The sequence below is a fragment of the Molossus molossus genome, unplaced genomic scaffold, assembly GCF_014108415.1.
Source record: "Molossus molossus isolate mMolMol1 unplaced genomic scaffold, mMolMol1.p scaffold_m16_p_5, whole genome shotgun sequence".
NCBI lineage: Eukaryota > Metazoa > Chordata > Mammalia > Chiroptera > Molossidae > Molossus > Molossus molossus.
The window spans coordinates 45,250,633-45,273,718 of record NW_023425388.1 but is presented as its reverse complement, the minus strand read 5'-3'; the positions used below and the strand labels follow the sequence as shown (position 1 = coordinate 45,273,718).

The 23,086-nt window shown below is 39.6% G+C and overlaps 1 protein-coding gene across 2 annotated transcripts in view; it reads left to right on the top strand.

Moving 5' to 3' along the window:
* The window catches only part of PEX5L (peroxisomal biogenesis factor 5 like), a 159,915-nt gene that overhangs the window by 49,678 nt on the left and 87,151 nt on the right, over window positions 1-23,086 (top strand). The window contains exon 3 of one of the 2 annotated variants that reach the window (XM_036243409.1): window positions 22,965-23,030. The exons of the other annotated variant lie outside the window; for it this stretch is intronic. Within the exon in view, the coding sequence (XP_036099302.1) occupies window positions 22,965-23,030 (66 nt within the window). The remainder of the gene's footprint in view (window positions 1-22,964; window positions 23,031-23,086) is intronic. 2 annotated transcript variants of the gene reach the window in all.

Below are 23,086 nucleotides of genomic sequence, written 5' to 3'. Positions count from 1 at the left end.
ACTGCCCACTCGAACATGATGTCACCTGGTTAGAAATATAGCCCCATTTGTCCTACAAGTAAACAAGAACAATAAACCCATTAGTCCAGTCACATGGATGAAAAACCTCTAAAGTCCATTAAAGTTAACAGCCAACACTTTTCAATACTCACTGTGTTTTCCTGACGTTACAAGCAGTGCTTCTTTTAATCCTACATCAAACTTGTAAGTCAGACACTATTATTACTTTCCCCGTTGTACAGATAAGAAACTGAGGATTAAAGAAATTGTTGTCTGTAGTCACACAGCTACTAAGTGGTAGAGCTAGGTGTTGAATCAGCCAGATTCCAAACTTAGGTCTTAATAACTATGCTAGTGGTTTTCAACCTTTAGCATCAGAATCACCTGGAGGGCTTATTAAAACACAACTTGATGGCTTCACCCCGAGGGTTTCCAAGCCAGTGGGTTGAGAGTAGGGTACAAGAAGCTGCATTTCTAACAATTTTCCAGGTGATGCTGATGCTGCTCCTGCAGGTGCAGGGTGTCCCCGTGTTCTATGGGGAGCATGAACCCAATCTCACTGGGCAGATATTTATGTCAATCCTCCCTTTGTTGGAATAATCAAGAATTTACTTATGATCTTTGAATGGACCGACTCACAGAGAATTTAAAGTAAATGACCAATATATTAAATTTCCTAATTAAATAATTCACTTCCTGTGAAATAAATATGGAATTCTTTTTCCTAAAGGGCAGAGTTGCTCTTTCTCCATGAATTAGGGAGATTTTTAAATTACTTGAAGAGCATTCTGTTCACCAGCTTATAATAGTTTCAGTGAGCCCTGGCCGGTTTGGCACAGCGGTTAGAGCATCGGCCTGTGGTCCTGAGAGACCCGGGTTCGGTTCCCGCTAAGGGCACGTACCTCGGTTGCAGTTTGTCCCCGGCCCTGGTCGGTTGTGCGGGTGGCAGCCACTCGCTGTGTTCCTTTCACGTCGATGTTTCTCTCTCTCTCTCTCTGTTCCTCTCTCTCCCTCCCACTCTACCTGAACAAAAAAAACAAACAAACAAACAAAACAAAACAAACAAAAAATAGTTTCAGTGAATGTTTTGTCCTTCAAAGAGAGGTATGATATGAGCGACCAGAGCAGGAAGCTCTCAGGTTCTAAAGACAGCTCTGGAGAAGCCAGAGACGGACAGGTTTTCCTGGTGCACCTAAATAAAGGAAGAGGCATGTGTCTTACATCCCACTGTCGTCGTCGTTTCTTCCCATAGTACCCTCTGCCTCTCCTTGATATTTATCACACTTGAAAGTATTTGTGTAAACCACACATCCCTCCCAAATTGTAAGGATCACATCCCTCTGTCTTCTTTACCAGTATCTCCCAGCCCAGTACTTGCTGACTGGGTGTCTCACTGATCTCTAACCCGTAATCTTACAGGTTACAAATCATAATCACAGCCCTTACAAATCTGCCTAGCTAGCTCCAGAGAGGACTTTTTTTTAGAATATACAGTAAATACTTATATATTGTAGGAGGCAGAGGAGGAATTGTGTGAACGCTCCATAAACAAACAGAAGAACATGCTTCTTTTCCCCATCCCTAAGCCTTTCCCTAAAGCACTTCTCTGAGATGCTTTCTTCCTGTTAAATGATTTCTGGGCTAAATTAATATTTTTTTTTAATACACACATTGCTTGAGGAAAGCGACAGTTCAATGAGGCAAAAATAAAAACATTCTATGAATCCGATCCAGCTGTGAGGATATTTCCTGCCAAAAGGTGTAGGAGTTGGAGTAGTGGGGGGTGTGCACGGATGGGGATGTGAATGGATGTCTAGAGGCCCAGATGGACTGCGAGCTATATCAAAAAGAGCCAGTGACTGTGTTCTCATCGTCATGCTCCAGATGGCACAGTAACCATCCCTACCCTCGTACACCAAGGGAAGATGCTGGCTGAGTCATCTCTCTCCGATTCTGGGGCCCCATATGTCTCTCTTCATTCTCATTATGATCAGGAGGATGATACCTGGTGGGTTTCAGAGTACTGGAAGAAGAGTCATAAAAATTGAGGGACTAGATATTAAAATTTTTAGATGGACTCCAAGCAGATAATTGAACAAAATACATTTGGAATTTAGTTCAAATGTGAGATGCCGCCATCGAAGAGATGAGTGCCACCTGTGCAGAGACTGAGACCTTAAGTAAAAGCCTCATCCTGTGAGTCCTTTGAGTGCATGTTCAATTGACATGATAATGTTAGCTTATGCTCTAGTGGGATGCTATTTGCCAACATGGAAGGACACAGTAAGCACAGCCAAATAGAGTACATTTATTATCATGCCTCCCTTAAAAATATTTTTAGGACATTATTCATTATGTTTTCCAATACTCTCTCTTAGGGAAGAATTCCCTAGGAGGGAAGGAAATTTTTTTAATGAATTTATTGGGGTGACATTGGTTAATACAATGATAAAGGTTTAAATTGTACAATTCTATAAGACATCATCTGATACTGTATTGTGTGCTCACCACCATAACTCGTCTCCTTCCATCACCACTTGTCCCCCATGTACCCTTTTCTACCCCTCTCACCCCCCTTTCCCTCTGGTCATCACCATACTGTTGTCTGTGTCTATGAGGTGTTTTTTTTCTTTTCTGCTTAATTCCTTCACCATTTTGACTCAGCCCCACCCCCACCCCCCCAAGACAGCTGTCAGTTTGTTCTCTATCTATGAGTCCGTTTCTATTTTGTTTGTTTATTTTGTTCATTAGATTCCACATATAAGTGAAATCATATGGTACCTTTCTCTGACTGGCTTATTTCACTTAGCATAATACTCTCCAGGTCCCTCCATGCTTTCGAAAAAGGTAAGATTTCTTTCTTTTTTACCACTGAGTAGTATTCTATTGTGAAAATACACCACAGCTTTTTTATCCACTCATTACTGATGGGCATTAGGGCTACTTCCAAATCTCGGCTCTTGTACAGAATGCTTCAATGAACATAGAGGTGAGTATATATTCTACCAAATCAGTGTTTCAGGTTTCTTCAGATATATTGCTAGAAGTGAAATCACTGGGTCATAAGGCAGTTCCATTTCTAATTTTTTGAGGTGACTCCATACTGTTTTCCACAGTGGTTGCACCAATCTGCATTCCCATCAACAGTGCACAAGGGTTCCCTTTCTCCACATCCTCACCAACACTTGTTGTTTGTTGATTTATTGATGATAGCCATCCTGACAGGTGTGAGGTAGTATCTCATTATGGTTTTAATTTGCATTTCTCTGATACTTAATGATATTGAGCATCTTTATATATGCCTGTTGGCTATCTGTATATCTTCTTTGGAGAAGTGTCTATTCAGGTCCTTTGCCCATTTTTTAATTGGATTGTTTGTTTTTTTGGTGTTGAGTTTTCTAAGTTCTTTATAAATTTTGGATGTTAACCCCTTATCAGATATTTCATGGGTGAATATGGTCTCCCATTCAGTGGGTTATCTTTTCATTTTGTTGACAGTTTACTTTGCTCTGCAAAAACTTTTAGTTTAGTGTAGTCCCATTTGTTTATTTTTTCTTTTGTTTCCCTTGCCCAAAGAGACATATAAAAAAAAATACTGTTTTGAGAAATGTCTGAGATTTTACTGCCTATGTTTTCTTCCAGAAGTTTTATGGTTTTGAGTCTAACATTTAGGACTTTAATCCATTTTGAGTTTAATCCCTTTGTGTGGTGAAAGGAGGTGGCCTAGTTTTATTTTTATACACGTATCTGTCCATTTTTTCCAGCACCATTTATTGAATAGACTGCCTTTACCCCATTGTATGTTTTTGCCTCCTTTGTCAAATATTAACTGACCCTATAGAAATGGATTTATTTCTTGGCGCTCTATTCTGTTCTACTGATCTATATGTCTGTTTTTATGCCAGTGCCATGCTGTTTGATTAGTATAGCCTTATAGTATAGTTTGATATCAGGTAGCTGATTCCTCCAACTTTGTTCTTTCTGAATATTGCTGTGTCTTTGGGGTCTTTTGTGGTTCCATATAAGTTTTTGGAATATTTGTTCTGGTTCTGTGAAATATAATAATAGTATCTGATAGGAATTGTATTGAATCTATCTATGGATTGCTTTGGGTAGTATGGGTGTTTTAATGATGTTAATTCTTCCTATCCATGACCATAGTATATGCTTCCACTTATTTGTATCTCCTTAAATTTCTTTCTGCAATATCTTATAATTTTTCAAGTACAGGTCTTATATACTTGGTTAAGTTTATTTCTAGGTGGTTTTTTATACAACTGTAAATGGGATTGTTTTCTTAGTTTCCCTTCTAATGGTTCATTATTGGTGTATATAAATGCAACTGATTTCTACACATTTATTTTGTATCCTGCTACTTTACTGAATTCATTTATCAGTTCTAATAGTTTTTTGGTGGAATCTTTAAAGTTCTCTATATACAGTATCATGTCATCTGAAAATAATGACAGATTTACTTCTTCCTTTCCCATTTGGATGTCTTTTATTTCTTCTTGTTGTCTGATTGCTGTGGCTAGGACTTCCAGTATTATGTTGAATAAGAGTGGTAAAAACGAATATCCCTATCTTGTTACCAATCTTAAGAAAAATGCTTGTTGTTTTTGCCCATTGAGTATGATGTTGGCTGTGGATTTGTCATATATGGCCTTTATAACATTGACATATGTTTCTTCTGTTGCCACTTTTTTGAGAATTTTATCATAAATGGATGCTGGATTTTATCAAATGTTTTTTCTGCATGTATTGATATGATCGTGTGATTTTCTAAAACATGTTTTTATTGATTTTTTCAGAGAGAGTAGAAGGGAGAGAGAGAGATAGAAAATTAATGTGAGAGAGAAACACGGATTAGCTGCCTCCTACATGCCCCCTATTGGGGAATGAGATCACAACCCAGGCATGTGCCCCAACCAGGATTGAACCGGGACGTCTCAGTCCATGGGACAACACTCAATCCACTAGCCACACTGGCCAAGCTGGTCATGTGATTTTTATCCTTCATTTTGTTTATGTAGTGTATCACATTTATTGATTTGCAGATATTCTACCAACCTTGCACTCCAAGAATAAATTAGACTTGATCATGGTGTATAATCTTTTAATGTATTGCTGAATGTGGTTTATTAATATTTTGTTGAAGATTTTAGCATCTATATTCATCTATAATTTTCTTTCTTTGTGTAGTGTCTTTATCTGGTTTTGGAATTAGGATAAATCTGACCTCCTAAAATGAGCTTGGGAGTCTTCCCTCCTATTGAATTTTTTGGAATACTTTAAGAAGGATAGGTGTTAGTTCTTTGACTTCTTGGTAAAATTCACCTGTGACCCCATCCAGTTCAGGAGTTTTGTTTGTTGGGAGTTTTTTGTTTTGTTTTTTTACTGCTTCAATTTCACTAGTTGTAATCTGTCTGTCCAGAGTCTCTGATTCTTCCTGATTCAGTTTTGGAAGATTATATGTTTCTACGAATGTATCTATGTATTCCAGATTGTCCAATGTGTTGGCATATATTTGTAATATTTTCTTGCAATTCTTTGTGTTTCTGTAGTTTCAGTTGTTACTATCCCTCTTTCATTTCTGATTTTATTTATTTATCCCTTCTTTTTTCTTCTTGATGAGTCTGGTTAAAGTTTTGTCAATCTTGTTTATCTTTTCAAGAACCAGCTCTTGGTTTTATTGATCTTTTGTATTATATTTTTAGACACTATTTTGTTTATCTTTGCTTTGATCTTTATTGTTTTTTCTTTGTTCAACTTACTTTGGGTTTTGTTTGTTGTTCTTTTACCAGTTCTCCTAAGTGTAAAGTTAGATTGTTTATTTGAGATTTTTCTTGTTTCTTGAGGTAGGCCTGTAAAGCTATGAATTTTCCTCTTTGCTGTGTCCCATATACTTGGGTCATTGTGTTCTCATTTTCATTTTTTTCAAAGTATCTTTTGATTTCTTTCTTGACTTCACTGTTAACCCATTCAATGTTTAGTAACATGTTATTTAGCCTCCATGTCATTGTGTGTTCTTCAGGTTTTTTTCTTGTGATTGATTTCTAGTTTCATACCATTGTGGTCAGAGAAGATGCTTGATATAATTTTAGTATTCTTGAATTTATTGAGACTTGTTTTGTGTCCTAACCTGTGGTCTATTCTAGAAAATGTTTCGTGTGCACTTGAAAAGAATGTATATTCTGCTACTTTGGGGTAAAATGCTCTGAAGATATTAATAAAATCTATCTGATCTAGTGTGTCACTTAAGGATGCTGATTTTTTTGTTGATTTTCTGTCTGTAAGATCTATCCATTAATGGGGTGTTAAAATTTTTTACTATGATTTTATTACTGTCAGTCTCTCCATTTATGTCTATCAAGATTTGCTTTATATTTTAAGGTGCTCCTATGTTGAGTGCATAGATGTTTACAAGAGTTGTATCCTCTTATTGTATTGCTTTCTTTATCATTATATAGTGTCCTTCTTTGTTTTTTACTATGGCCTTTGTTTTAAAGTCTATTTTGCCAGATATAAGTATTGCTACCCCAGTTTTTTTTTTTCTTCTCATTTTCATTTGCATGAAATATCTTTTTTCTGCCCTTTACTTTTAGTCTGTTTATATATTGCATTCTGAAGTGGTCTCTTATAGACAGCATATATGTAGGTCTTGTTTTCTTATCCTTTCCACTACCCTATATCTTTTGATTGGAACATTTAAGCCATTTACATTTAAAGTAATTATTAATAGGTATGTACTTATTGCCATTTTATTCTTTCAACTGTGTTCCTCTGGGTGGCATTTTTCTTCTCCTCCTCCTTCTCCTCCTCCTTTACCACTTCCTCCTCCTTTTTCTTCTATTCTTATTCTTCTTAAATAAGATTTTTTAACATTACTTGTAAAACTGGTTTGGTGGTTAAAAAAAAACAACTTTATTTTTTCTTGTATGTGAAGCCCTTTATTTCTCCTTCAGTTTTAAAGGATAACCTTGCTGGGTATAGTAGGCTTGGTTTTAGGTCCTTGTTTTTCATCAGATTTAATATTTCATGCCAATCCCTTCTGGCCTGAAATATTTTTGTTGAGAAATCGGCTGGCAGACTTGGCCAGTTTTGCTCAGTGGTTAGAGCATCAACCCACGGACCAAAGGGTCATGGGTTTGATTCCAGGTCAGGGGCATGTGCCTGGGTTGTATGTTCGATCCCTGGCCCTGGTCAGCGTTGTGCTGGGGGGGGCAACCAATTGATACGTCTCTCTCACATTGATATTTCTCTCTCCCTCCTTCCCTTCCACTCTCTCTACTCTCCTTCTTGTACCCCTGTGAAGTGTGTGTTGTTACATTTTATATCTTTCAAAAGTACCTTAAACTATCCTTATTTGGGAGGGATAGTTTTTTTTTCTTTTTGCTGTTCAGATTTGGTGTTTTCTGCCATCTTGTCTTTCAAATCACTGATTCAGTCTCGGCTTCATCCAACCTACTCTTTATTCCTTCTAGTGTATTCTTCATTTCAGATATTTTATTCTTCATTTATAACTGATCATTTTTTTTATGGTTTCTATGTCTTTTTATGCTTTCTATCTCTTTGTTGAGGTCCTCACTAAGTTTATTGAGCATCCTTATAACCATTTTTTTATTCTATATCTGAAAAATTGCTGACTTCAATTTAATTTAGCTCTTTTTTCTGGAGATATCTGTTTTTCTTTCATTTGGCGCCTGTTTCTTTGTCTCTCCATTTTGGCTGCCTCTTTTTGTTTGTTTCAATGTATTACATAGATCTGTTATGACTCCCAGTCTTGGTAGGGTAGCCTTATGTATTAGGTGTCCTGTGGGATCCAGTGGTGCAGTCTCCTTGATTACCTGCTCTAGGTGTTCCAGGAATGTCCCTTGTGTGGGTTATGTGAGCTCTCCTATTGTAAGTGAATATTGATTGCTATTGGCCCATTCATGTGTGGGGTTTTCCCTTAGGCTGGCTGACTGTGAGGATCAATCCAGACCACAGTACAAACTACTGTGCAGGTGCTGACCACACAAAGAGGAATTTACCTCAGCAGGGTTTGGTGCCTGCTGAGATCTTTTTTTGGATATGCCATTTGTGTAGTTAAGTGGATCCTGCTCTGATATTGTCTGAAACTGGACACAGGGTATGTTAGTTCTGGAGTTCTTGGAAGGGACTCTGGTGTGATTCAATGTCAGATGCTGTCTGTGACTGGCCCTGGACAACCTGCTTAGAGCTACAATGTAATCTACAGTTTGTGGCTGCCTCTGTTGGGCTAGGATATACATGGGAAAACCAAGCTGTGCACCAAGCTGGCTTCTTCTTTTCTCTTTTTTTTTCTCCAATTTTTTTTTATCTACTGATTTTTTTTTAAGAGAAAGAGAGATAACCATTTGTTGTTCCATGTATTTATGTATTCATTGGTTGATTCTTGTATGAGCCCTGACCAGAGATCTAACCTGCAATCTCGGCATATCAAGATGATGCTCTAGCCCTGGCCGGTTTGGCTCAGCGGTTAGAGAGTCGGCCTGCGGTCCAGAGAGACCTGGGTTCAGTTCCCGCTAAGGGCGTGTACCTCGGTTGCAGTTGTCCCTGGCCCTGGTTGGTCATGTGGGTGGCAACCACTCGATGTGTCCCTTCACATCGATGTTTCTCTCTCTCTTTCTCTCTCTCTCTTCCCCTCTCTCCCTCCCACTCTATCTGAACAAAAAATGGAAAAATGTCCTTGAGTGAGGATAAAAAATAAAAATAAAAATAAAAGATGATGCTCTAACCAACTGAGCTACCTGGCAAAAGCCAATGCTGGCTTTTACCAGCATTGGGCCTGGGGGCAGGTTAGCAAATGTCCCAAGGCACCCCAAGATTTTCCTCCACCTGCTGGCTGCCTGTTAGGCTCAGTCACTGAAAGTGCCTCTGGAGGCACTCTAGTTGCATGAGGTGAGTCACCAGGTAGGGAGAAGTGGTGCTCCTCTGACTGATACAGGTTCACACTTGGTACCAGTGCTGGGGCTGAGGCCACTCAGCAAATGTCCCAGTTTATACCAAGTCTAGCTGCCACCACTGGGTGCTTGCACACATTTGTGGTGGGGTAGGGTCTTAGGGAGTCACCAGGTGAGGCCAGCAGAGTTTATCAGGCCCAAGCAGACCAAGATTTGGCTATATAAAGGGAAGGCTCTGCTCCAGTCAGGTGTGCAAGGGAAATATGGCCCTATCCCCGGAGTCATACAACTTAGTCTCTCCAGGATTCTGCTCAGACCTTGTCAGGGTAGTGCCACCAGGTGTCAGGACAGTGGGCCCACCATGAGCCCAGAGAGTTGGGCTAGCAGGTTTCCCATGAGACAGAGGTGCCAGTCAGAGGCATAGAAAAGTGGAAGCATGGTTCCTGCGCCAAAGGCACACAACTCATTCACCGACACCCCCAGAGTCTGCCCAGAGCTCCACACCCTGACCCAGGTAGCTGCCTCCTCAACAGGGTGAAAGCTCCCCAGGGTAGGGCAAGAGGGAGTCCAGAGGGTAGAGCTATTGCTTTCCCCTAAGCTGATGCCTTATGGAGGGGCAGGCTCCACTCAAGAAAGATGGCATCTACAGTGTGGGAGAAGGACTCAGTGTAGGGGTCCCAGTGGCTGTTTCCTCAGCTCTCTTCTCAGAGCCACAAACACCAGCCTCTCCTCCGTGACTTTGGTCTACTCCGCCCTCCCTCTCCTGGAGCCCAGGGTGAGTGGCTGTGAATGAGATTTTGTTCATTGGCCCTTTAAGAAGGTGCCTGTGTCTTCAGCAGACTCTCTCTCTCTCCCTGGCAGACAGAACCCTGGCTAATTTTCACAGCTTAGTGTTTTGTGGGCTCCTCTTCTCCGCTCTGGTGCTCTGGGCTGGGGAGTCCAGCTTGAGGTTGAGATTCTGTGCTTCTCGGCGGGACCTTTGCAGCTCAGATATCCCTTCAGAGTCGCAGTGGCTGCCTGTGGGAGTGGGGCCTGCCCGCCCAGTTTGGCTTCTTCAGTGAATCCTTGGTCATAAGCCTCCTGTTCAGCAAGTCTTCAGTTGATTATTCCGGTTGGTTGCTTATACTTGAGTTGTAATTCCAGTTTGTTTCTAGGAGGAGGTGAGTGTAATTTCCCCTCATTCTGCTGCCATCTTGGAGCCTCTATAAGATTTATCTATTTTTAAATAAATTTAATTTTATTAGTTTATTTTAATTTATTTATTATTACTAACTTATTTATTTTAAAACAAAACTATAAATGTTCACAGAATTTTAAATGTAAACAAATAAATGAGTAAAATCTGCAGTACTAATTAAAAGAGACCTAAATAGACAGTAAGCACTATAATAGAGGAATCCAGGTTAAATTCTTGAAAAACTGTCCTTGTTTTCTGTGGCAAAGTTGGTTTTATTATTGTAACTTAAACCACTATGATATTAAAATATCCAAATTCTTGAAATATATTTTTATTTTTAATTAAATCTTCTCTAAGGAACTAAGCATTTTTTTTAAATGAAAGAAATATACAAACAATTTTATTTTCCCTTTTCAAAGAAATGGTCAGAGTACTCTAAGCCTACTGGAAGAATTATTTTTTAAGTTGTTGGAAAGGTCAGAGAGAAAAAAATATTTTTAGAATTTTTAAATCTTGATGACTTTAATATGGAAAGTTCAACAGAGTGGGTTGTTTTCTTACTGAAATATAAAATCTATTGCAATACTTTTGCAAGAAAATCTTTACAAACATTTATTGTAGATTATATGTTGTATAAATTAGCCATGATAGAGATAGAGATAGAGATAGAGATAGAGATAGAGATATATATTGCGAAAGATATATATATGTTATAATTAAAAGTTATTGTGATCTGTGATGAACTAAGCAAACAGCAGGAAGTAAGCCTTTAAAATAACTGATCTTCTATGACCTTTATGGTAATATTTAGGGCAAAGTAGCATTTAAATGTAATTAAAAAGAAGTCTTGCCCTGGCCAGTTTGGCTCAGTGGTTGAGCATTGGCCTGCAGACCAGAGAGTCCTGGGTACGGTTCCCACTAGGGGCACATACCACCAAAAAAAAGGGGGGGGGGGTCTTTTTAAAATAAAAAAATAAATAAAAAGAAGTCTTGTGGTTTAAATTCTAGTGAAATGCTACAGGGATTCATTTAACCAGAATACTCAGAGACATTTACGTGTTCTAATTAGTTGAATTATTTTTATCCTATCAAGATTCAGTAAAAGGAAAAAAACACCACCTGTTAAAGTGTCAGATCTATCTAAAATGTAATAATGCTTCATTCTATATTACTAAGTACAATATACTATACCTGATTCTTTCTTTGAAGAGTTGGGTATTACAGGCCTTGGGGCTGTTACTCGGTGTATCTTTCCTGAATGGTCCCAGATGTAGCTGTCAGAGGTAAATATATACTGACTGTGGGACATAACTTGGAATCTTTAGAATCCTTCAAATGAGCTTGTTTGCTTATAAATTAATTTTTTTTCTAAACATGAAATTTTCTAGAAAAATAAATGGAGGATACTGGTTGCACTGTGTCTGAACAGATTATAAGTAGCTAGAAGGAAATGGTGTTATGTTGCTAATGTGGGGGAGGGGAGTAATTATAAATTTGCAGAAAAACAAATGTTGATAGAATTAAAGTTTTGAGATTTCTTCAATTTAGTGTTTGCAGAAATAGCTTAAGTGCTGAACCTAAGACCTCTTATATTCCTGGGAACCTTTTCAAAGTTTAATAAGAACTGGCTTATGTTGATGTAGGAACAACTAGGATCTTAAAGAAATTGACTTTTTTTCTTTTTTACCAAATATATACCATCTATCTAAAATTAGAATCAACTTCAATCTGTCTGATGAAATATCTAGATCATGCAGTTGCTTTTATCTTTGAACCTAGGACACCATGATGTATTATTTAGCAAGTTAAAATGAGTTCAGGCCAAATCTCCTTTATATGTCAATTTAATCTCTTTTGATATATGTATCTCAGAGTTAGGAGGAAGACAGTGTAGGGCTTAGCAGAGAATACAGTTTTGGGAAACAGAAAAACTTCATAGGCAACTTAAAATTGATATTCTCAAATTACTCATCTGCCTATTTATTGTGACCTGGGACACAACATATGGACATATTTGCAGCACAGGAGATACATGCATCTGCCTGAAGGCCGTGCAGCAATGACCCGCACCTCTGTGGCTCCGTGGCCGTCCACCACACTGTCCTTGTCCTTCCAAATTGGGAGCAATATACGAATGTGGTGCCTAGTTATAATTCCCCAGACAAACCAGTGAAATAATTAGTAGAAATATATTCTTTTGGAACTGCTGGAAGTGTTTCAACCATCTTAAGGTCCTCTATGTTGAATCCTTTCATAGACTTTGAAAGTTGAGGTTCATTTTTTTTTAATCCTCACCTCAAGATATTTTACCATTTATCTTCAGATAGAGTGAGAGAGAGGGAGAGGGGGCGAGAGAGAGGAACAGAGAGAGAGAAACATCAATGTGAGAGAGACACCTCAACTGGTTGCTCCTGCACAACCCTGACCAGGGCCGGGGACCAAACCACAACCAATGTCTGTGCCCCTGTCCAGAATCAAACCTGCAACTCTTTTGTCCGAGGGCCAGCACTCCAATTGCTGGGCCAAAATGGCCAGGGAAAGGGTCATTTTTATTCTGATTCTATAACTTTGGTTGAATAGATTTTCTAACACGGCTCTATATTTGTCAATCCTACAGCACATAAAACAGCCTATGAATTCGTTAGCAAATTTATGGTACCTTGGGGTTTTGCAACTGCTACTCAAACAGGGCAAACCCAGACGTGCCTTGATTTCTATTGTTGGAGAAGTCCATTAACCTTTTCATTTCATTATAGTGTAGTATTATCAAATTACTCTTCCAAAATAATAAATAGTTCTTTCAGATACTATAGACTCCCAAATACATATAAAAAATAATGTATTTAGCTAGTAGCATTTTGCTGATTTATAGAATTATTAGAGCACACTGAATAGATACTATGAATTTTACACATAGTATCTCTTCTATCATCACAAAAACCCTGCAAAGTCAATAAAGCAATTATTAGTCCCATTCTTACTTCTCCTGCTTCAAGAAAACTAAGTTGTCTGCCTAAGGTCACAGAAGAGTGAAAAGTGTTGTTTCTGGTTTTCAAACCCTGGATTTCCAACCCCTGGAATTCCAACTTCATGTCCCTTGTTCTGTTAACAGGGACTTCACCTAACCAACCTCAGTGACCACGTGTATATAAAGCCAGGTGCCTCTGTTTGTCTCTCTGTCTCTCTGTCTCTCTGTCTCTCTGTCTCTCTCTCTCTCTCTCTTGTTTACCTGGGAAACTTGGAGTTGATAGATATGCAACTTAATAATACCGTACCTGAGAAAGACATAACTTGACAACTGTTTCCTTCTCCTTATGGTTTGTCAGTTGAAGGAGAACATCCAAAAAATAATATGTAATGCGGAGAGTTGGACGTGAGTCTGCATAATTCAGGCACTGGCTTCCCACCACCAGTATCCTGACGGTCTGGAGTAGCCTGCCTGGTGGTGCTCTTAGCCCAGCCTCTTGTGTTCATGGGGGAGAGAATTGAGAGGTTGCTTTCTCAATAAGCACTTAAATGGTAGTTTCAAGAGCAAATTTCATACATATATTGATATTTAGAATAGTGTCCTACAGATTTGGAATTAATTAGGACTGATTATAGCCAGAAAGTCAGACAGAAAAGTAAAATGAACTGGAACATCGTCTGCATAACAATTGAAATGTTACAGATTTATGGTGATTAGAACAGAGGAACCTGGCTTTATTTTAAAAATTCAGGCACTCCAGGGTCCTGGTTCATTTAAAGTCCCCGATTGACATCATCCCGGGGTGACATCTTCACACAGAACGGTCCAAGCTATATCTGACAGTCAGCACCATGCTGTGAGCTGTGCCCCCGCCCCCACAAATTGCAGAGATATTAGCAAGAACTTTTTTTTTTTAATCTTCACTGGAGGACATTTTTGCATTTATCTTCAGATACAGTGGGAGGGAGAGAGGGAGGGAAAAAAAAAGAGAGAAACATCCACGTGAGAGAGACACATTGACTGGCCATCACCCACATGGCCCTGGTTGGGACCAGGGACAAACTGCAACAGAAGGAACGTGCCCCTTGTGGGAAGGAACCCGGGACTTTCTGGTCCATGGGCCAACACTCTAACTGCTGAGCCAAACCAGCCAGGGCATCAAGAACTTTTGAAAAATAAAACTACCTGTGTTACATGATTACTTTCCAATTATTCTACTTTCCCATTGTTCTATTTTTATGTATATATCAATTATGTATTTTAACTGATGTCTATATTCACTAATTGAAGTCTGGAAAATGTATATAATTTAATAAACTTTTAGTTGGGCATTCATAGCTTTCTTGGAGTACTCATATTTCAAAATAAATAAATTAGTTTTTCACAAGAAGTTCCAAACTATAATTTGAAGTCATGTGGCTAAAACTTCAGTTTGAGAAGGCTCAGCTCCAGCTGGCACTGGCTGACCACCGCAGACACAATCTTCATCTGCATTTCTTTGGACAACTCTCTGACAAGTAGGTCATGGTCCCTGACCAAACACTACCATCGAAGCCAACTGTGGCCTCCTGAGTTCAGAATTTCTATTTTTTAATATCTATGATGTCCTTTTGATCAGATTATAAATAACAAAAGGAATTAGCCAAGAAATCTTAAAATAACCCTGTTGCTGAATTGTCTTTGGATTTTTCTGAGCAGTTTACTGAGGTACAAAAGCAAGCCACTTTGTAAACTTCCATAGGTGGTTGTTTAGATCTACTGCATTGGCTTACTAGGGCTTCCATGACAAAGGACCACAGACTGGGTGGCTGAAACAACAAAATGTATTTTCTCATGGTTCTGGAGGCTGGAAGTTTGAGATCAGGGTGTCGGCGGGGCTGGCTTCTTCTGAAACCTCTCCCCTTGGCTTGCAGATAGCTCTCTTCTCCCTGGATCTTCACACGGTTTTTATTCTGTGTCCTAATCTCTTCTTGTAAGACCAGTCATATTGGATTGGGACCCATTTTAACTTAATTGCCTCTTTAATAAAGACACTACTTCCAAATACAGTCATATATAAGGTACTGGGGGTTAGGCCTTCAACATGTGAATCTGGGGAGACACACTTAGCCCACAACAATTATTAATCCCAACTCATTAGAAACTGGTTTCTCATTCTCTACCGGTGACTGGATGCAGCATCCCAGCCCTGTTTCTGATCCCTAATCTCTATGCCTCATTAGTCTCTTAAGAGGAGACTCAGATTTCCTCTTAATTTGTTTATGGATAAGGCCTCTCATCCATACTGTGACTGTTTTCTGCCTCTGTTGCTATTATTCAAGTCTCTACTCTTTTCACATCTGTTTTTCAGTTGTCACCCCTCTCATGTTTCCTGTGGCTTCCAAACTCACGTTCATGGCAGTGTTTTCTATAATAGACAAAACCTGAAACATCTCACATATCCGTCAACCACTGAACGGACGAGTTACGGCACACTCAGATGATGGCACACTCCACAGTGGTGAGAATGTAAGAACTATTGCTATTTACACCATGGATGACTCTCACAAACATAATTTTGCATCTTTGCCACCTACTTCACAACGACAATTAGGCCATAGAGTCCGTGAGCTCAGCGGTTAGAGTTCATAGTCAGTGAGCATTTACTGAGTACCTACCATGGGCCAGGCATCGTGGAAATGCTTTCACAGATACTGTCTTATCTAATTCTCACAAAGTTATGAAGCAGAGAGATAATGTTTCTATCCTAGGTAAAATGGAGGCATAGAGAGAATAATTTATAAAAGGCAGAGCTGGAATTGAAACCCCTGCCTTCTGACCCCAGCCCCGGTGCAGGTGCCAACACGCCATGTGGCCATCCCTCTTTTCCCTCCGCTGACCTTGGAGGCTGCCCTGGCCCCAGTAGCTGGTGATCACCTTGACCACACCTAGTCATACCCTGACTGGGACTCACAGCTCTGAGGTCTCTCTGTTCTTCCCCTAACTCCTCTCCACAAAGTGAGAGAGACTGTTCATACCCTTTCAGGGAACTGGGAGGCGTTAGGGAGGAGCCAATCCTCACATTGCCGACGACCCCCAGAGAACTGTCGACGTGAGCAGCGATGCCAGTCTGATCCGGAATTTTAGAAGAGGAATTCCCAAAGCCTCAAGCTTCTCTTGGAGCTGTTTCAGGGAACTCAGTTGGGTGGGGCGCCTTAGCTGCAGACCTTCTTGGCTAGTAGCTTGTGAATTTGACCTGATTTCTGGAATTTACTTTTCCTAAATTCATCAACAAAACGGAGGTGTTTGGTGACTGAGGAACAAGCTGGCAAAAACACTTGCATCTGCCAGAACATGAGGAAAGCCACAAAGACGACTACTGACTAATCAGGCTCCAAAACACAACTCTTGTTCATAAATTAGTAATAGAATCTGCCTGAAACATTCATAAAGGGGATGAATTCCAGTTCACTTAATAGTCCTCCAGAATGAAAACGGATACAGTGTAGTTCCACCTAATGACATCTGGGTAGATTTGCTGTCTCCAATTCAATAATTCAGTGACAGTATATTTAACCTATGGTCTTTTCATCTGTTTTAAAAAAAAAAAAGAGAGAGAGATTTTGATCTCTTTGCTCTAATAACCATCAACATTTAAAGGCCTCCAATTCGGTAGAAGGATGAAATTCTTTCTTGTGACTTGTTTCTTAACTTGATATGCATATTTTATTCAGTAGGGGCAAGAAGTTGGGAGATACATCTAATCATTAATAAGTTAGTGTTTCACAGTTATTCATATCAGTCCAAGAAAACTTTTCCATGGTCTCGACCACATATTTACCTATAAGAATTCTTATTCATTATATTTACTTTGTAAAACATTCCAATCATAGAAAATATGGACAACACAGGAATGATTTTTAAAATCAAATTTTGTACATGGATCCTCCCAATTTACCACCAACTTTCAACTTTCCACTTGCAACTTGGTTATTAGCATCTACATAGAAACGTGACCTCCAGACCACTTCTCCTACTTCCTCCCAGAACAATGCCATGTCTCACCTGCCCCCATGCCCGAAACACCCTTAACTAAGCATAATTTAAATGAATAATCATGCTGGTGATGAATGATTCTCATAACACGTTGCTTTTTCTTGAGTGTTGGGACATCCATCCATTTGTGCCAATAAGATACAAGCAGTCCAGAGTGCTTATATTTGGGGGACATTTTTGAAAAAGAAAAAAATAATAAAGTAATCTTTAGGACTGTATGTTTTTAGTCATTTTTCATGTTCTTAAAAATAATCCCCTCACATGTGCCTATTCTGTAAATTATCTGAAATATTTAGAACAAGAAATTGAAAATAACAATAGTAACCCTTTTAATTAGAATTACATTTTTTGGGGTTACATATTTCATACAAAGCCCTCTCAAATTATAAGTAAGAAATTTGGGGGTGTATCATCTTAACATCTCATCTACATTTACTTCTTAATTATCAAATATGTATTATTAATGTCATCCTCAAAATAAGGCTAAACAAGGTCAAAAGAAAACAGATTTTTTAAGCCTTGACCACCAGGTAGCAAAAGTTGATTACAGGTACATAACAGAGAAGTTCAATATTAACATAAAATAGACTCCAAGTAATTTAGAGTCACATAAATCATATTAATTCTGATAGTAAAACTGCACTAATTCAGAACTGGTAATAGATAAGTGAGGACTGAGTGGTGTTACTTTGACCATTTGTCCAGAAAGGTTGCTAAGCAAGCTGGGTAAATAAGCCTCAAGGACATGGTGAGAGAGAGGTGGGGAAATGTTTAACCTCCTCAAATGAACCAACCAATGGATCTTGTTCATTAAAAAGAAATCTTATCTTTCCTTCACAGCAAATATTAACCACCTTTACTTGGCAACACTTTATTAATTTTAATAAATTTTTATTTAGATACTGGAAACTTCATTTAAAATCTAATTAAGTATTTCGTCGAATTCAGAATCACCTTCCATCGAAGTTGGCCATATTATGTGATTTCAGTATTTTAAAGAATGTGGGAAAGCTGTCCAATTCTTGTACTGGACACACACAAGGAAATCCGAGTGTCTGTGCCCACAGAGTACTATACCAAATAATAGAAAATAGTTCGAAAGAAATAAGCACAATCTTCGCTCACATGAGGCAACTTCATTGATGAGACATGGTGAAAGAACAGTTTACAAAAATAAAGGACTATAATAAGGTCCCTGGGAGGAGCTCAGTCTGCATACACAACTCAGGAATTTGGGGTACTGAGCGGTTCTATTCCTCAAATGACCCACCGCATAATTGGGGGGAAAAATGGCAAGGAGTGCTTTGGAGTGAACTGGTGCCTTTGATCATTGAGCACGTCCTCCAAAGTGCTCCGTGGGCAGTCAGGAACATGCCCTGAGGCAAGAGAGAATGAAGTGCTTAGACCTGTCGCCTGGTGGAGAGGTTACATTTTGAGTCACATCAGTTTTACACACCAGTGTTTACTCTCTCAGGCCTAAACGTTCCAAGTTTTCTGAGGATGTCTTAAGATAGAAGCGACTAATTGGGCATCCAATAAGATTTATGAGTTCATGAATCCCCCCTTATCCGCAGGGGATACGTTCCAAGACCAGCAATGGATACCTGAAATTTGAATAGTATCAAACCCTAAATACACATACATACATACTTCTTCACTTAAAGGGAGCACTTGACGACTTCTCTTTGGCATATCCAAATCGCCAGCATCACTCCTCTTGCACTTTGGGGGCAGTTCTGAAGTCAGATAAGGGTGACTTGAACACAAGCTCCATGACAATCAGTCTGATAACTGAGACACTACTAAGTGACCAGTGGGCAGGTAGAGTACACAGCACGGGTGTGCTGGACAGAGGGATGATTCACGTCCCAGGCAGCGGGGATCAGGACAGCAGGAGATTTCATCGTGCTACTCAGAATGGCACGCAATTTAAAACTTATGAATTCCTTGTCTCTGGAACTCTTCTTTGAATGTTTTTAGACTGCAGTTGACTGCAGGTTACTGAAATCATGAAAAGTGAAACTGTGCAAGGCGGCGGGGTGCAGTATTGTTAGAAGACACCTGGATCCTAACAAAACTAGTGAGAGTAACAGCAGTGGCAAAGGGGTCCATTAGGGCAGGAGCAGCCACCGTGGAACTGTGGGGCGAGGGGAGGCGGAGCAGCTGCTGCCAAAGTAAGCCGTGTAGAGGTGAGGTCAGCTCTGGGAGAGCAGAGCACCATGGGAGGCACACTGACTGTTGGGAAGACACTCACCCAGAGTCAACTTATGCACTGGGCACAGTGGACACTGTTCACAGGGCCCATGATACTTTTAAGGGCCCATAAAAATGTTTGTTTTAATCTCTCTTAAAATCAGAACCCCCCCCCCCAAATTACTGGTGTAATAATGAATATGTAACAATACACGCAGTGTGGATTATATTTGTCTTTATACCAATTTAGTGATAAAATATCATCTTTAGCATTATTTTGTGGAAGAAGGGACCCATGAAAGCCATAATGTCCCCCAGCACCCATCATTCAGGTTAAGGAAAGTAAGCATGTCCATAGGGGGCTTGGGATCCTAGTGACTTCCACTGGGGGAGGATTCCAGTCAAAGGCCACAGAGCCTGTTCTCCATGACTCTCCCACCACCACCTGCACAGTCCAGATGAGTGTAACAAAAATGCCAGTTAATACATAACACAAGCTGAGGCACAGGAGTTGTGCAGTAGAATGTGATTTGCGTCACTCATTCATCTCAGAAAGCCTCCTCGGAAAGGCGGGGGCTGAGGGAAGGGTGCGCGAGGAAACAGTGCTGGAGGCGGGGCAGCGAGGGGGAGACATGCGGAGGGTCAGTTGGCAGTCCTCCTGCTGAATGCCCTGTGTCTTTGTTTTAGACAGAGAGGCACCACTTTGTTCACTGCAACTTGACTACCTATATTAAGGAGTCAGAAATCACATTATTTCCAGCTAACAGCAGATCACTGAACCGAGGGTGAACTTACTGTGATTTATGAACTCCACGTAAGAATCTCTAGTTGAGACACTTCTGTCCATGCTTCGCAACTGTTTGCCTCTAGATCCGTGCCTCCTTGGGGATGTTTGGAAATCAGGATTGACCAGTGTGCCCCGACTTAGTTCTATTTGTACCACTTTGCAGATTTGCAAACATTCTCTGGGGGTGGAAACGAGCTACAGGAAACTGTGCTAGACCAGCGTGGTCTGAACCCTGCTCTGTGCTGGAAGGAGTCCAGAGGGGCATGCTGAACCGGAACGGGCAGGGCAGACGGGTCACCACGTTCAGAAGATGCCAGAAACATGGCTCTCATGTTTTACCAGAGAGCATGACACCATGACTTTTACCTTCCTGAGTAAAAGAATGTCATCCTGCCTCTGCACATGAGAGACAGAGAGAGAAAAGCCATCAGAAATTGGACTTTCTGTAGCCAATTTCCTACAGGTGCATTTAAGTTCAGGGCCCAGAATTTATGAGATACAAAATTTTTTAGGATATGCAAAACCGAATTCCATTCCATTTCTAACAAAGTGGCCAAAATGTGATAGGTGGCAGGCATTTGTTTCCAGGTATGTATATGTGAAGAAATATATTTGATATGTTCACACTTGTGAGCTTGATAGGAGTTTGTCTTCCTTAAAACATTCATTCTAAAAAACTTTAATCTTCAATGTTGTAAAGATAAAATTTGGGGGAAAATGAATGAAAACATCAGGCTTGATATGTTTCTTTTCTTATTTCTGTCTTTTTCTCAGTGTTTGGTAACAGCATGTATTAATTTTTGTAATCAGAATAAAAAGAAGACTTTTAAATTTATATATTAAATAATTGGGGGTTACCGGAGATGACTACTATTAAGTCTTTTACTTTTCCCTAATTTAGTATATCTCCATAGCTTCTATTTAATATCTCTGATAAAAAGACTGCATTATTATTTATAGAGTAAGAATAATAAAGATAATTTTTAAATTACAAAACTTTATATAGTAGTAATAGAATCTAGAAAATTGCTTATGAATGGACTGTGTGACCACCAAATTGCATACATTAAGTATTGCATGCACCCAAAATAGATCTCAAAAAAATACTAGTAAAGATGACATGTAGCAGCACTGAGTTAGCATTTTAATCAGAATTAGAGGGATGCTAAAGCTTATAAACCCAATAAGATTTACAGAATAAAAAGAAATGTGATGCATGACATGCTTAGGTTAGTTTTTCGTGAAGAAAGAAGAAACAGAAATGTTTTTTGGGAGTTGTGCCTATAAGTGAAGTTATGTGTGGCTGATTCTTATTGATCATTGCAGATTGAATAAAATATTTCTCAAAAATATTTGCTTGATCCAGACTGGATCATTATACTGAAAAGTGGTTGCTGCCCAAAACTTGGATGGTTCATAAACAACCTGCATGTATGGCAGCCAGTGAGGGCTGCATGGGAGAGCCTCCGGCCTCTCAGAGCCGGATGAAGATCACAGTGTGGTAGACGAGAAGGCTCCCGGGCTGGGGCTGGGTTCCCTTCCGGGCTCAGCCACATTCCAGCTTTGAGGCTTTGGCCAAATCACTCTTTCGCTGAGCCTCAATGTCCCAAACTTCCTGGGAAGGATAATTTATACTCCACAGAGGTCTCATGCAATCAAATAAGTAAACACACCTAGCAGTGCCCAGCACATAGTACCTTCTCCAAATGCTTTAGTTCCCTTCTTTGTGAGACAGGCCTGGAGCCAACACCTCCTCATCTGAAGACACCTGGTGGCTTCACAGCCTGGTGTCCAGCCTGAGACGATCCTGTGACTTCCAGTACTTTTTACTCTGTTTCTTATAGTCTATATTTTAAAAAGGGAAGTGAGCCAAAATTGGGTCTTCTTAATCATTTTAATGTCACTTGCTATACTCTCCGTGTTTCATGTATGCCAGATCTGACAATAGAAGTTAATAAGATTATTCTCAAGCATTATTATTTTTTAGAAAAGCCGTCACTTTGTATACTTCATTGCTGAGGAAACAAAGTGAGAAAGAGAAATATCAAAGACTTTTCTACAGCAGATCACCAAGAAAATTAGTCAAAATTATCTTGAGAAACTCAACAAGGAAGTGGGGAAGGGTGGTTTCGAAGCATTATTTAAAAAGTAGGCTGAAATTATTGCCAGAGGGTGTCGGGATGTGATAATCAACTTGCAAGGTCCCACTCTTCTTTCCTGTTTTTGCTGAGAATGATGGAAACGCATACAGGCTTAATGTAATCTAAATCCACTTACAAGCTCGAGTATATGTTCAGTGAATATTTCATTTTTGCTGTCTTCATGTTACTTCAAATAATAGATTAATATTTATCCCTCAGTGTGGTTGTATTTAGAAACTGAGGTTGAAGTCCGGATAATTATGCGCATATAATTCTTGCAGTGTGTTAAGCCATTGACTTCAAAAAAGGATAAAACCCTGTACAGGTGTGTTGCTGTCAGCTCTGCAAAGCTGCTGATAAGCAAAGTTGTGTAGTTTTATGAATTGCCAACTCAATTATCAGCCAGGTTCTGAATTTTAGCAATGTTATCCCACAAGATAAATGGACAAGTCGGAAATAACACAGCTTGATTTTGAGATACCAAGTGGAGGTGGCAGTGTGATCTGGGGAAATCTTGCTTTGATGCATGAGTGTCTTCACCAGCTTTGACGGTGGTTTTAGACACTGTACCTGGAGCCATGGCGAAGTCAATGCCGCAGACCTTCCTGTTCTGTTCTCCAACTGCACCATGTTCATAAAACAGGGATAATCATTCTTGGGGTAATCATTCAAAAGCCAACAGGCTATGAAGGAAAACTTTGCTAGCGGGCACTAACATGGGTGTCATGACTCTTTTCAGGTAGTAGGTGTAACCTTGAAGAAAAAGTGGCACTGTCTTCAAAAAAGTGACCTGACCCTGGCTTTGGTGGGTTTTTCTGCAAGAAATAAAAAGCACCGCATGTGTTAATTATACATCCTTTC